At 42.2% G+C, this 15,728-nt stretch overlaps 1 protein-coding gene across 8 annotated transcripts in view; it reads right to left on the bottom strand.

Moving 5' to 3' along the window:
• LOC118616898 (amyloid beta precursor protein) overlaps positions 1-15,728 on the bottom strand; it is a 241,811-nt gene that overhangs the window by 163,129 nt on the left and 62,954 nt on the right. For all 8 annotated transcript variants that reach the window (XM_036242451.1, XM_036242452.1, XM_036242453.1 and 5 more), the window contains exon 3: positions 5,988-6,117. In XM_036242451.1, the coding sequence (XP_036098344.1) occupies positions 5,988-6,117 (130 nt within the window). The remainder of the gene's footprint in view (positions 1-5,987; positions 6,118-15,728) is intronic.

Genomic DNA, 15,728 nt, shown 5'->3' with positions numbered 1-15,728 from the left:
AAGAATGGAGACCTTCCTTTTAATTTGGCAGCATGGTGGTTTTTAAAATAAAATGTTTTCCCATTAGAAGTTATTCCTATTGTATAAAGTTCATAAGGCACAAACACCAGTAGGTAAAAACAATTATTCTGTGTGCCTTTCAAGACTGTTGACTTTTTTTCAATGATCACTATCTGATGATAGATGCAAAATTGTATGTGCTGATTAGAGTCTATTTTTTCCTGAAGATAAGAGCTACTTGTTTATTTTGGAAATTAATAGAAAAAGGCTTAAAGAAAATCTAAATCACCTATAATTCCATTGTCTGGAGATACACACTGGTAAGATTTCTTTTCCATGCATATTTTCTTTTATACAGTTGAGAATCAGACTCTATATATTGGTTTTGAAGTATGACTAACTTGGAATGCATACTCAAAGTGATACCACTGTACCGAGCTAGTTATTAATAATAGGAAAGGAACAAAAGGGAGGCCAGACATTACAAGTATGGCAATCCGGGCAGCTTCATTAGGAAGTTGCAACTTTGCATTCCCCAGGGAGCATCCATTCCTTGCAAATCACTGGGGGAAGGGATCCAACAAAGGGGAGATGTATGCATATGCAGTGAAGTAGAGAAGGTGCCTATCAATCTAGCCTGTGAAATCATGGATTGGTAAGAGGGGGTGGGGCCACTACAAACCTGTAATAATTTGGGGATACGTAATCTAAAAACAAAGGAGCTTGCTCTCTTGTGGCTCTCTTGCATTTGCCCATGTTCCTTCCATGTGACCTCTAGGGCCACATGGCTCATGGCTATGCAGTCCCCACTTGCAATGGACTGCTGGAATGTAAACTAAGTTAGCCTGATGCTGGATTGGACTGTACCCCAGCATAAAATGGAAACTCTGGGCAACAGCTTTAATCCTAGCCCTACTGAAGGTACAGCTGGACTTTTTCCTTGGCGGGATGAAGGGAAATATGACCTTGGAAACTCAGGGATTTAATCCGACAGGAAAAAGCTTTCTACAATATCTCATCCTCCAGTGTGAGTCTCAGAAAATTCCCCCACTCCCATCAGCAACAGGTAGGGACATGGAGAGCTCCCCACCAATAAAAAAAGGTCCTGGGTAGAAGACCCCATAAAAAGGAGTCTGATAGCTCTCCAAGGATGGTGATTAGCCTTCCCTGATAAAGAAATGTCCAGTAGTTCTGGTCATTCCTTATGAGTGCACGACATAGGCAATCATTAAAAACATAAACCATTGGAGAATTTATAGCCCTCTGGTGTGCAGGGTCCAGGCTCTGCAAGCGTTGTGTGTACAACCTCAGCATGTGTCTTCCAAAACTTCATAAGCAGTTGGATCGACAGAGTGCAGAGGTCCATGAATACTGGAGGAGTCACAGGTACTGCCTCCCTAGTACACTGAATTATCGTGTTAGAACATATGGGCATTTATAAGATTGTTCAAGTCTACAATAAAAATGTTCTCCCATCCCCACTCCCATTCTTTTTTTTAATTCTCACCCAAGGATATTTTTACATTTATCTTCAGACAGAGTGGGAAGGAGAGAGAGAGAAATATCGATGTGAGAGACACATCGATTGGTTGCCACCCACATGACCCCAACTGGGGCCAGGGAATAACTGCAACTGAGGTACATGCCCTTGGCCGGAACTGAACCTGGGACTCTATGGTCTGCAGGCTGACGCTCTAACCGCTGAGCCAATCGGGCCAGGGTCTGACTCCCATTCTTAAAATTCAGTGACTTCTTATGTAACATTCTTGGATATTGTTCTTCTGTATGATGCATCTCAAGAGAACTGTTGTTTAGCATAAATCCAAAAACCTACTCTGGTACAGTATCTGTCAGAATATCTAAATACATCCTTTTCACACTAAAGAAGATTAAGATAGCTGTTGCTAATCCACACAAAAGCCACCACCAAAACACAATGTATGCTTGTCTTAAAATGTTATTAAAACAATGTCATTCAAAATTAAGATGAAATGAATACCTTCAATTTTTCATCTGACCGTATCTGAATAGCTTCCTGGTCATTACTACTTGTATGTTTGGAAAGCTTTGAATATAAAATGAAACAGAATGATATTTAAGGTAGTAATTCTTTAAATTCTAATTGTTTTGGTTTAATTTATAAAGCCAACTTTGCCGCCATAAATCAATAGTAATTTATCTTAAGCAATGTACCTTGCCTATACTAGACAGAGACAAGTACAGAAGGGTATCAATTTCTATAGTAGATCTATTACACCATGAAGATTAGTCATTCAAATGGAAAGTGGCTGGAAGCTCCGCAAAGAAAATATTCTCCTTGAGTAATGATGATGATGTTCTTGAGTCCCACATGATAATTAATAAAATATTATTATAATTAAGACAGATCTTACACTCGGGGTCCAGAGGCACAATCAAGATGGCATGGAGGGACCTGGAGAGCATTATGCTAAGCGAAATAAGACAATCAGAGGAAAACAAATACCATATGATCTCACTTATTTGTGGAATATAATAAACAAAGTAAGCTGTTGAACAAAATAGACCCAGAGACGTAGAAAGGAGTACGGTTCAGACTGACAAACCTCAGAGGAGGGGATGGATGAGATAAACCAAAGACCTTATATGCATGTACGTGTAACCAGTGGACATAGACAACAGTGCTGGGGGGGGGGGGGGATCGGGAAGAGGGTGTCTAGGGGGTAAAAAAGAGAAACATTTGTAACAAAACTAAATTAATAAAAATTGCAGAAAAAAGAAAATTAAACAAAGGGTGAAATGAGAAACCCCACTCATTCTTAAGGGAAATCATTCACTCAATGGGAAGAAGATGGCCACAGCCACCAAATACATGTTCTCCATCTAGACAAGGAAGGCAAGGTACTACACAGCAAGTGTGTCCAGGGCAAATACATAGATACATGGGTTAGAGAAACGCAACCCAAGCCAATTGGATCCTGTCTCTGATAGAAAGTTCAGGAAGGTGGCATGCCAGACATGACAGGCATTTTTCTCTACTCAAGCTTTGTTTTGAATTGTAATATGCTTAATATTTAAGACCATTTTATTTTGTTTTCTAGGTAGCACCTTTCTGAGAACTAACTGCAGTAAAATAATCTTTTATCTAAAGGATCTATTTGGATACAGTCAGAGAGGTAACAGGATACTTACATTAATGCTCAACAGTAATTCCTTGTTCAAGCAGCCGGTAATATATCAGACTGTTACCTATTACCTCCATAAAGTGAGGATTTACCCTAGTCCAGGGTCATGGCTGTCTTCTTTATAAACACAACATCTGTTGTGAGTTGCTTTTTTTTCTTTTTTTAAGTGTTATTTACTGCGTCGGAATCACAGCCGATTTGTGATTTAATTTTGTAAATCAGGTGGATATTTGCTCTAAAACAACTTTGTGTTTAAACTGTAAGGAAATTGGATTCAGAATCGAAAGTTCTTTGGCGTTGGTCCTGATTCCACCACTAACAAGCTGCGTGAATTACAGCAAGAGAGTCCATCCCACTGACCCTCAATATTTATGCTGTGAGGTGAGACTACTTAGGACGAAGTTTCCGTAAATGGTGGGTAACACAGCTTATCATAATCAAAAACTATTTTGACAGTTAATCATAGCATTATCATAAAACCTTCTGACTTCATATTTATATCTGAAGACATTCTATACACCTCTTGTTTCTTTTTAGAACATTTTGCCCTTGAGTTTCAATTCCCTCTTGACAGAGTAGAGCTTTTCAGAGGTGGGAAGGTACCCTCCTGCCACAACTAAGTGGCGCCAGGTAGTGAACTACAATCTCCATGTGGATTCTACCTTCTAGTCAACGCAAACAGAATTCTGAAGCAGCAAGTTCTAAGCAAATATGCCTTCATTCTGAAACAAATTGCAGTGTCCTATCAGGCATCATAAGCAGTAATAGTCATCCAAAGACCTAGGACCTATTCCCAGCGAACTGAGCATCTAAAGAAAATGTATTTGAAATCTTGCATAGAATGGGCAAATGAGAACCAGCAGAAACAAATTAACAAAGCCTAATTAACCGGTTCGTGATTACTTCCTAGTTTGTGCTGAGTTATATGGTTTCCTGGTATAACTAAGGTAGTTTGAAATACTCAGTTCCTAGAGACAACTGACCTCTATATTGTCTTGAGGTAGGAGTTCTGTATTTAGTATTTAAACATTACTTGTTTTCATATTGTTAAACCACTTCTTGACCAGTCAGACCGAAACATCGAGAGGCCTTGTAAATGATTTAGGAACAAAGAATGAGGAGGAGCAAAGAAACGCTTGAATTATCAAATGTTCAAGAATTTGCTTTTCCAACTCTCTTCGCCAATTACACTGTGAGTAGTAAATCCACCAGATGAAATCTTCATACTAATGCCCAGTTTTTTTTCCTATGTCTCAGATTATGCTCGTTCATGAACAGTAACCAGTATGCTCCTGACATTCACATTTGACCAAGTATTACACAGAGCTCCGAAATCTTCAGTAGTTATCTTTACTTTCTAAATTTCCTATTGCGACTTTTAAAAAATCCCTTTTAGTCTTTACTAGCTGCCATTGGAATGTATGTTGGCATTTGTCCACACCCTCCATATACATATCTCTGTCCTTATTTACAGTCATCCTACTGGTGAATGAACTTGTGGAGCATGTCTAGATGCTACCAGCAGATCAGACACTGCTGATTTGCACAACACCTGGTTACATAAAAACATCATCAAGAAAGAGACTAACAACCAAGTCAGATTAAATATGGAGTATGATAGTGTTTCCACAGGGGAAAATATAGTATCACATAAACAATTCAATTTTTTATTTTTATTAATTTATTTTTGTTACAGATGTTTCTCCTTTTTCCCCCATTGACACCCTCCTCCCGATCCCCCTGTCCCCACCCCATCCATCCCCAGCATTGTTGTCTATGTCCATTGGTTATGCATACATATAGTTTTGTGATTTATCTCTTTCCTCCCTCCCACCCTCTCTTCTGAGGTTTGTCAGTCTGTACCCTACTTCTATGTCTCTGGGTCTATTTTGTTAATCAGTTTGTTTTGTTCATTATATTCCACAAATAAGTGATACCATGTCATATTTGTCTTTCTCTGATTGGCTTGTTTCGCTTAAGATTATACTCTCCAGGTCCCTCCATGTCATCTCAAAGGATAAGAGATCTTTCTTTCTTACAGCTGCATAGTACTCCATTGTGTAAATTCCATTGTGTCTATTGATGGACACTTGGGCTGTTTCCAGATCTTAGTGACTATAAATAGTGCTGCTATGAACATAGGGGTATATACATTCTTTCTGATTAGTATTTCAGGCTTCTTAGGATATATTCCTAGAAGTGGGATCACTGGGTCAAATGGCATAAACAACTCAATTTTTAAAATAAAAAGTTAAAGTAAAATCTGAGGTGGGTAAGAGAAATACACACATTTTTAAACCCTAGTGATCAAACTGTTTTCTCTAGTTTGATGTGAGCAGGAAAAAAAAAATCCCCCAACTCCCAATTCCCCAGCTATGGCCAAATAGGAAGAGTAATCAGTTGTAGGAAAGAGATTAAGAAACTAGCAAAATGCTGGAGCTTCACATTCGGTCCTTTCTTCTATGAAGTCTGTGAGAAGCACACAGGGCCTTAATTCTACCAGGCTGGATACTCAGAACAGGGGAATCACCTACGGCATTTGGTAAAATTAAGGTTCCTGGGCTCTACCACCGGGCACTTTCAGCAGCCCTGGGATTGGTCCAAGAATCTGTGATTTTGGAAAACCCACTGGGTAAATTCAGTCTGTGCCAGAAAATTCAGAAATAGGTCTCCTGTACTGTGGGAACACAGGCTACCTTAATAGCCCCAAACACAGTCTGACATAGAGTGGCAATATGCTAAAGAAAGAGTCTGTGTATTTGAGCTAATCGGAGCATCCTTCTTGTTCATCCCCAAAGACCAGGGCCCCGCTGGCTGGCTCACCTAAGCAGCGGTAGGGAATCACCATGTGGCCGTGGGTCTTGCATTGCTTGCGGCCCCTCTTGCACCAGTTCTGGATGGTCACTGGCTGGTTGGCTTCCACCACGTTGGTGATCTGCAGTTCAGGGTAGACCTGGGGGAGCACACAAGAAGGTTACGTTGTCACCTGAGGCAGGAGCTGGGATGAGCAAGCACCCGATCCATCACCACTGTTACCCTCCTGCACTTCTGTCCCCCAACACGCAGGCAGGCTCCTGTCCCACCACGCTTAAGCAATTCCGGGTAAAGCAAAAGAAGCAAGTGACAGGCACCTACTTGTTCCATTCAAAACATTAAGCAATGTGACTTTTATTGCATTTTATGGCACTTATTCAGGCTTAAAATATTATTTTTCCAGAGGCGATGGAAACAGAAAGGGGGGGAGGGGATCCTCTCCCAAGCGTGGGGCCACTTTCAATGCAAACTAAACTGGTGTGAAGATTATATTCTGTAATGTCCTAAATAAATGTTATCGTAGATTCAGCTGGAGACATTACCTTAACTGAACTGCAACCCAGCCCTATCTTACTAATTAGGAAAATATTTTACACGCAGGATGTGACATGTAGCAAGCTTTCTATATAAAAATCCTTCTTTTTATTCAAAGCAATTTACATAAGAATAATTTATCAAACAGTTATCAGGGCTGTCATTTAAATAAAGAATTGCATTTATGAATCTCTTCCCTTGCTAATTAGCTTCAGCCCTTTGCTTTGATTGCTATTCTCAGTCCAACATGGGGTTTACTGAGCACTTGGAATGAAATGTGGAATTTGGATCAACCAAGATATATTTGTGACATATCACATCATTTCTATTTATTAAAAATGAGTAGATATTTGAAAGAAAACATAAGCATAAAAAGGTATTTCTAAAATGGGTTTTCCCTGGCGCAAATCTTGCATTTCACTGGGAATACCAGTTGGCCAGATACATACAGCGAAGAGAGAAGTGTTAAGAAGCTTGAGAGGATACGAGGGGATGCTTGTAATGATGGACTATGAAGTCTAGGGTGGAGGGAAGTGAGAAGATGAAGGCGGAAACACAACGAGAAGGCTGTATATGAGTCCTGGTATGGGCTGCAGAACTTTGGCATCAAGGTACCAGAGAAAGTGAGGTGACGAGAAGTAGTACGTGGAAAGTCAGACAGTTGACATCCTGATTTGGGAGAAGTTACAGTATTTATTCACACAAAGACTGATATCCGACCGTCAGAGGCGATGGCTGATGAAGGCAAGGTCACTGGAGGAGTGAAAATCAAGGAACTGAGAAACTGGAATAGTGGAAGGATCTTCGAGCTGGAAGTAAAATCACTTTAGTATCTTGGAAGGGGCAGTTGTTGGGATGACAGGAAGCCAGGAGCTAAAACCTTCAAAGACAAGGGAGAGCCTGGCTGGTGTGGCTCAGTGGTTGAGCGCTGACCCACGCATCAAGGGGTCTCTGGTTCGATTCCTGGTCAGGACACATGCCCAGGTTGTGGACCAAATCTCCAGGGGCGGGGGGGTGGGGGGAGGCATGCAGGAGGCGACTAGTTGATGTTCTCTCTCATGGATATTTCTATTTCTCTCTCTCTTTCCCTTCGTCTCTATAAAATCAATAATAAAAAAAAAATTTCAAAGCCGAAAGAGAATGCCCTTGAGGGTGAAAAAGCTACACACCACCACCAAGGAGAGGACAGGTGATCTAGTTGGAGACGCTCCCCTTCAAAGTTGGGGTGGGGGACGTTTTAGGGAGGAGAGAAGACTGGTTTGAAAGTGACAACGTGGAAAAAGAAGGACATCCCCATCTCCAGGCACGATGCCATGAGGATTATGAGAAAATAATGTCTGCCCAAGAAGGCTACGGGGCAGTAGTGCCTTTGGGGGAGAACCAGGCTTCAGAGCAAGAAGATGATGTCCCTCGTATGGGGCATGTTCACAGGGAAGTGTGCTTATGCTTGTCAGTGACACTCAGAGAGCTTTGCCTTGATCCTGTCTTTATGTAAAATGTTAACATTTTGTTCATTATACATTTTTTCACTCATTTTGATATTTTTAAATATAGCATTAAAATATTACTTAATCTTGACTCCTCTTGTCTCTCTTACCTCACCCCAGTCCCAGCCCATATATCAGTTAAAAAAAATAAAGCACAGGCCTGGCCAGTGTGGCTAAGTTGGTTGAGCATCATTCTGTGCACTGAAAAGTCATGGGTTCGATTCCTGGTCAGGGCACATACCCAGGTTGTGGGTTTGGTCCCCAGAAAGGGGCGTACAGGAGGCAACTGATCCATGTTTCTCTGTCACATCGATGTCTGTCTCTCTCCCTCTCCCTTTCTCTCTCTCTCAAATCAATAAAAGCATATTTAAAAATATATATACATTAAAGTATAAGGCATTGATCCATGGTGCATTCAGACAATACATTATTCAGCACCAAAAAGAAATGAGCTTTCAAACCATGAAAAGACATGGAAGAACCTTAAATGTGTTGGGGGCCAAAGCAGTCTGCCCCAAAATATCCCACAAAGGCATATTAATTATTCTGCATTAAAATAACGGGAGAAGCAGCAGGAGCAGGACACAAATGCAGGACACAAATCTCCATGTGACAGGTGTCCTCCCAGCTATGAAAGGGCAAAGGAGCAATCAGACTGAGGGAGAGACAGCCTGGTCACCAGAGATAAAGAAGCCAGCGCTGAGAAGCCTGTATAAACAAACCCTTGGGACTTCTATTAATTTACTGCCCTAAGCCTACATTCTGCTTTACTTCCTTACTAACTACAGAGCAAAAAACCTGGCTTCTTGTCTTGTCAAAGTCCCCGCTAATTTATTGTTTCTTTATGTAAAGGATATATAAACAGCCCACTACACTTTTCTCATGGATCATTATCCTTTCATTCTCCCGTGTACACATAATAAAACCTGGGATTTTCTCCTGCCATTCTGCCTGGGGCCAATTTTATTAGTAGCCGCAATAACTCAAGAATGGTAGAAGGGGGATGTCCTTCTCTGGGACAAATGCATATATTTCTAGCGAAAGAAACCAATCTCAAAAGGCTCCATGCTATGATTTCCATTCTGGAAAAGGCAAAACTATGGAGAGAGTAAAAGATCAGTGGTGGCCAGGGGTTGGGAGGTTAGGAGGAATAAATAGGAGCTCAGAGGATTTTTAGGGCAGTGAAATTATTCGGTATGATACTATAATGGTGAACAGACACCTTTGCCCAAACTCAGAATGTACAACCAAGAATGGCTCCTAATGTAAACTATGAACTTGGGTGATGATGTGTCAACGCAGGTGCATCACTTTAACAAATGTACCACTTTGGTGGATATGTTGATAATGGGGAAGGCTGTGCATGTGTGGGGGCAGGATACAAACGAGAAAGCTCGTGTACCTTCCTCTCAATGTTGCTGTAAACCTAAACTGCTATAAAAAAATAAAGTCTACTTTTTATTTTTATTTTATTTTTTTTAATCCTCACCTGAGGATATTTTTTCCATTTTTTGTACAGATAGAGTGGGAGGGAGAGAGAGGAAGGGAGAGAGAGAGAGAGAAACATCGACGTGAAGGGACACATCGAGTGGCTGCCACCTGCACGACCAACCAGGACCAGGGACAAACTGCAACCGAGGTACGTGCCCTTAGCGGGAACCGAACCCGGGTCTCTCAGGACCGCAGGCCGACGCTCTAACCGCTGAGCCAAACTGGCCAGGGCTAAAGTCTACTTTTTAAAAAATAAGGCACTGAAGAGTGTAGCATGGGGTAAATTCAGTGTTGAAAGTATATGCTGCCCGGCCGGTGTGGCTCAGTGGTTGAGTGTGGACCCATGCACTAAGCGGTTGCCAGTTCGATTCCCCATCAGGGCACATGTCCAGGTTGTGGGCCAAATCCCCAGTGCGGGGGCATGCAGGAGGTGACTGGTCAATGTTCTCTCTCATCAATGTTTCTATCTCTCTCTCCCTCTCCTTCTCTCTCTCTCTCTCTCTCTCTCAAATCAATAAAGAAAAAAAAAAAAGAAGGTATAAGCTATGAGCACACACACACACACACACACACAAGTTATCTAGGTCAGAAACCTGGGGTGGGGATTGAGAAAGTTACTCTTTGAAAACAATGCCAGTAATTTAGGTCCCCCTGGAAACAGCTACCTGTGGTTTATTTTATTTTGGACTTAAGTATCTTAGCACCACAATGCATGCATTTCAGTCTCAGATAATGCTGCACTTGAAAATACCACCAACAATTTACTAACCCCGTGGCCCTTTTCTCTACGAGGAAAGGTGAAGTGCTTCTTTGCACAGGCATTTAATTCTCCGACTACCTTCCCTTGTTTATTAACATCACCGAAGTACAGTACTCACGAGTCATAAACTCCGTGACACGGGAGAATTCGCCCCGAGGGACACAACTTTATGTGCAGTAAAGTGTGAGTTACTGCATTTTTCTAAGGGTTCCAGCTGCCACTTCACAGAAATACTGCCCTGCGGAGCGTGTTCCCAGGAGCGTTCGGTTTCCTCTAAACCCCGTGGCAGGCAGTCAAGTCACATTTTCTTCTTTTCAACTCAAAACCACAAAAACTGTTGGTAGGGTACAAGTTGATAAGCAGGAAAACAGGATCTCTGGGTCACAATGCATACCATCCTCCGTGTCCCGGGGTCATATTTGGTGCGACAGAGCAGTAATTCATTCTCGAGCTAATTTTCTAGCAATAGGGCCTCTCCAAGGCGAAGTGATCAGCCAAACACAGAATTTGCTTCAGTTCCCACCACAAAAATCTAGGGCATATGTGTTATTTCCTGTGTTTCCACTTCTCTCCCCAGAACACCGAGGACGACAGTTAATAGGCAGATGGAGAGACTGTGAAATTTGAACCCCGTAGACCTGTGCATGGTTTACCTACCACCCTGTGATGAAATGGCAGCCGTAACTTCAACCTCACTCACCTGCTGTCATTTGCTGAATTTTTTTTTAATCCTCACCTGAGGATATTTTTTTCCATCTATCTCCAGATAGAGTGGGAGGGAAGGGGAGAGAGAGAGTCCTCAATGTGAGAGAAACACATCGATCGGTTGCCTCTTGCATGACCCCGACCAGGGCTGGGGAACGAAGAGCAACCGAGGTACGTGCTGTACGTGCCCTTGACTGGAGTCGAACCCAAGACTCTTTGGTCCGAGGGCCAATGCTCTAACTGCTGAGTTAAACTGGCCAGGGTCACCTACTGTTATTTGGAGACAAGAAGTCATTCATTTGGATCTGCCAAAGAAAATAAAATTTTGCTGTTCTAAAATTGTGTTTATTTAAAAAGAGGGGAGAATATTGACAATTAAGGTCACAAAACTTCTTCTGAAACACAGTCAGTCCCAGTCAGTTGAAATGATTACCACATGGCACAAGCAACCTCCAACTCAGAAAGCAAACAACAGAACAAAAATCATAATAGTAATGATAATAATAATAATAATAATGCCTTTTCTGACAAAAATCCGAAGTCCTATGTAACTAGCATTTTTTTTTTAAGCTCGAGTATATGACCAGAGACAAGTAAGCACTTTATTTCAGGCAAGAGTAAAAATTAAAATAATAAGACACAAAAATGTGCTTGTGGTAGTAGGTCCTTGACTTTTCACCCATGAATTACAAGCATTAGTTCAATGTTTTATATTTTCTTTGTTGCATCTCAAATCATAACATAGGAAATAAGGAGAGGAGTCCCTCCAGCTATTTCATGTTGATGTTTTCCGACCCCAATTATGAGAAACTATTTCTTTAATGATTAAAAAAAAGATTTTCGATAACTACAAGCTATATTAATAAAAACTTAAAGCAGCAGCAAATCCAGGCCTGTGGCAGTTCTTTGAAAAGCAAACTGTCCTCAGTTCCTGCAAATCTTCCTAAATTACAGCTGCAGAGACTAGTCCCTGAATAAATACATACACTGTGCTTCAAACATACGCCCACCTAAGCCCCTTACATTACCCCACACTGCACCGCCCACGCCCATTAGGGGCCTCCCATGTGGACAGACCTCGGTTTCCCCTCACTGTAATGCAAATCCCTCCCTCCTCCTCCAGGAATGCGTTCTGGTATTTATCACAGTGCGCCTCACATTTGTGTTAAGTACACAGCTGTACCGCCTTCCCAGTGAAAATGCACTTTCCTAAAGGGCAGAAAACACAATCTGGCACCCCGTCGCCTCCCTATGGCGCCCCACATTCATTATCTTTGCTTTAAGGCTCTCAGAAGGCTGCCAAGCCCCTCTCCCTCCCGGTGGAGCCCCAGCCCTCCGGAGGAGAACTCATTAGTGAGTACTTGAATTCTGCAGCTCCGTCCTGAGAGTTGATTACAGCCAAAGGAAGGCAAACCGTAAATCGCATTCTGTTCCGCAAGAGTTCTGAACTAGCCATGCAGGCTCTAGGGAGATTAGGGGGACACCTGACTGGCAGGCAGGATACAGCATGGCCAGACCTGGTGCACATCTGAACTGGCGGGTGAAGGGGAATGAGGCATCTGGAAGAAGCAGCTGGTCTACCACAGGAGACTAGGAAGATGTGCAGAGAAAGAAGCTAAGGTGAGAGAGCCTAGTAGCTGAGACAGAAACAGCCCGGCCAGTGTGGCTCAGTGGTTGAGTGTCGACCGACTCATGCACCAAGAGGTCGCCGGTTTGATTCCTGGTCAGGGCACATGCCCAGGTTGTGTGCCTGATCCCCAGTGGGGTGCACGCAGGAGGCAACCAATCGATGTTCTCATTGATGTTTCTCTCTCTCTCTCTCTTTCTCCCTTCCTCTCTCTCTAAAATCAATAAAGAAAAAAAATTGTCAAAAAAAATTAACAGACAAGACAGAGGATCAGACAGGGGCTGCCTGATTACCTATTACCCTAGGAAGGTCTGGTGTGTCTCCTTTAGGCCCCTTTTAAAACATACGCTACTTTGGTAGCTTTATTTGAACAAAACCCTAGAGAAAGGCCTACCTCCAATGTTGGTTCACTAATACCTCCACCATGATCTCTTTAATTTCTGTATCCAAAGCATTTTATCTGACCACATTACCCTGACTACTTCTACCTTCTTTGACACTTAAGTGCCTTCTTGCCCTATCAGACCCTACATGCCCTGAAGGCAGGGACCACTGATTCATTTTAGTGATCCCTCCACAGCGGCCAACACTAAGCTAGCACAGGAAGTGCCTGATAACTATTGAATGAATATTTCTGGTTACGTTCAGAATCCATTATGGGAGGGAAATTCTGTATATAGTAATCTCCCATTGGGTATTATCAATGTATCTCCCAAATAAAATAATCTAAATAGCCTAATATTAGAGTTGGATTATGAGCTTTCAAGAAAAACAAGCATCTCAACATCTTCCATTATTATACTTCCCAGTGTGTTGGCATCTGATACAAAAAGCTGCACAGTCATGTTAATAGTTACACAGCTAAGAAAGATACTTGGGAAGAATTAAGAGTCCGGTTCTCACTTAGGCTAGGAAGGCCCATCTGGTTGGTCTAGGCACCTGAAGAGCAGGTTACTCTTCTGGCCATGGAAACATGCCTCATCTTTGAAAGGTAATGTATCAGTCCATAAATTAAACTGTTTTTAGAAAGAGAGCTGAAGTAATTCCAAATGCAAACAGCCAGGAGAACACTGAAGTGAAAACCATCTCAGATTCCTATTAGAAGGTTGCAGTTGGCAGCCTAAGTGGTTTTGCCCACTACAGAAAAATACCTTAAAACGTGATCACCATCAGAACATTTTCATTCTGAGTTTCAAACATTTGAAGTCTATTTCTCTCTCTATCTATCCAAATTGGAAATACATTAATCTCCGACATGATGACATTTAAGTTGTTAAATAACGCATAGCAAGAAGAAGAAGAAAAAAAGATGGTATTAAAGAAAGCCAAAAACATAGTTCTATATACAGAAGTATAAAAATATTTCTTGAAGACATACGTTGTCAGAGTCGTGCAGAAACGTTCCTCTACTTCCAATATTAAGAACAAATAGGGGAACCCTTGAAGGCCCTTTTGCAAACAAGCCACCTGACATACGGAATTAATGCCAAAAGTCTTATTTACACATAACCAGGTTCCAAAAGCACCCAAAATGCAGCTAGGAAAAGGCTGAAAACAGTTAACGGTCAGAGTACTGGGAATTGTTGTTAATTCTGAAAATAATTTGTTTACAGGTCTTTCTAGTCTTCTCATTTTTTGAAATCAATTTTGAAGCAAATTCTTGAGGATATTTCTGTTACTGAAAAAAAAGTGCGAGCAATGATGTAGTGTTAATAAAACGACACTTTAAGTATGTAAGAAGCCAGTAAATAACATTTGTCTGAGTCAACTTACAGCTCTGCAAAAGGGTGGGCGACACTTGCACACAAGGGGCTTGCCAAAAATAATGCCAACCCTGAGCGAGGCAGGGCAAAGCACTGCATTCCAGACTTTTCCAGACGTATCCAGGGACCAGCGTGACTAGATTTGATCATTACTGAAGATAAGTGATAAGTGCATGGGGCATTCATTATACTATTCTTGCTACTTTGTTTATATGCTTAAAATTTTGAATTAAAAAGAACAAAAAGTTGTCCAGCCAGTGTGGCTCAGTGCTTGAGTACTGACCCATGAACCAAGAGGTCACTGGTTTGTTTCCCGGTCAGGGCACATGCCCAGGTTGTGGGCCCGATCCCTGGTGGGGAGGAGGCGGCCAATCAATGTTCTCTCTCATCTATGTTACTCTCTCTCCCTTCCTCTCTCTCTCTCTCTCTCATATCAATAAAGAAGAAATAAATAAATAAAAAGAATAAAAAGTAAAAAACAAAAAAAACTAGCCCAGCAGAAACAGAGTGAAATTTCTAAATTTACATTACAGGTAAAAAAACAAATACAGAAACAACCAAGATCCAAACTGCATATGCATGATTGCAATCGACACGTATGAACACATATGTGAGACAAAGAATCAGAACCTTTTACAGCTAAATGGTACAGAGGGAGGCCAAGCAAGGGGTCGTTCCCTCTGAAACGGATTTCTTCTTCAAAGAACATGTCCAAGAAGAGAATAAAAGATACCATAATTGAGGGTTTACGATGAGCCAGCATCCCTGCCGTGCCTAGTCGTGCCACCGCTCTCAGCGGCACTCGCTGGCCATGTCACAGAAGACGGCCGGGACGGAGCCGGGACGGAGCCGGGACTGGGAAGGGGGCCATTTCTGAGCCACTCAACAGTTCCCGGAGGGCAAGGTTAAACCACTCACACTTCAGTATCTAAGCCCAAACAGTGTGTCCTAGACGATGCTTCTGTTTCGGGATTGAAACGGCGGACTTTCCCCTTGCAAATGTCCTGGAAGGCAAAGAAACTTCCCATCCAACCGTTCTGAACACGAGATCTTTCCATCGTTAAGGGCTCCTGCCACTGGGATAACTAATTTAATTGAGAGAGAGAACTAGAAACCAACCGAAAGCGGCCTCCGATTACAATTTAATGAGGTGTCAAGAGGCAGTGTGCAGCCGACGAACATGACGGTGGGAATGGGGCAGGAACGGGGCGGAGGGCGGAGCGGCCTGCACAGCGCCGCCTGCAGCAAGGGCCTGGAAACGCTGTGGGCAGGGCATCAGCCGACGCCGTCACTGACCCAGGTCCGGTCCTCGCACTCTACATACACACATTGCCATATACATCCATCTATACTCAGGCTTGGAAAATACTGTCCAAGAACCCT

Source organism: Molossus molossus, unplaced genomic scaffold (assembly GCF_014108415.1).
Source record: "Molossus molossus isolate mMolMol1 unplaced genomic scaffold, mMolMol1.p scaffold_m16_p_5, whole genome shotgun sequence".
Classification (NCBI taxonomy): Eukaryota; Metazoa; Chordata; class Mammalia; order Chiroptera; family Molossidae; genus Molossus; species Molossus molossus.
The sequence above is the reverse complement of the archived record's forward strand: the minus strand, read 5'-3'. Positions and strand labels throughout refer to the sequence as shown.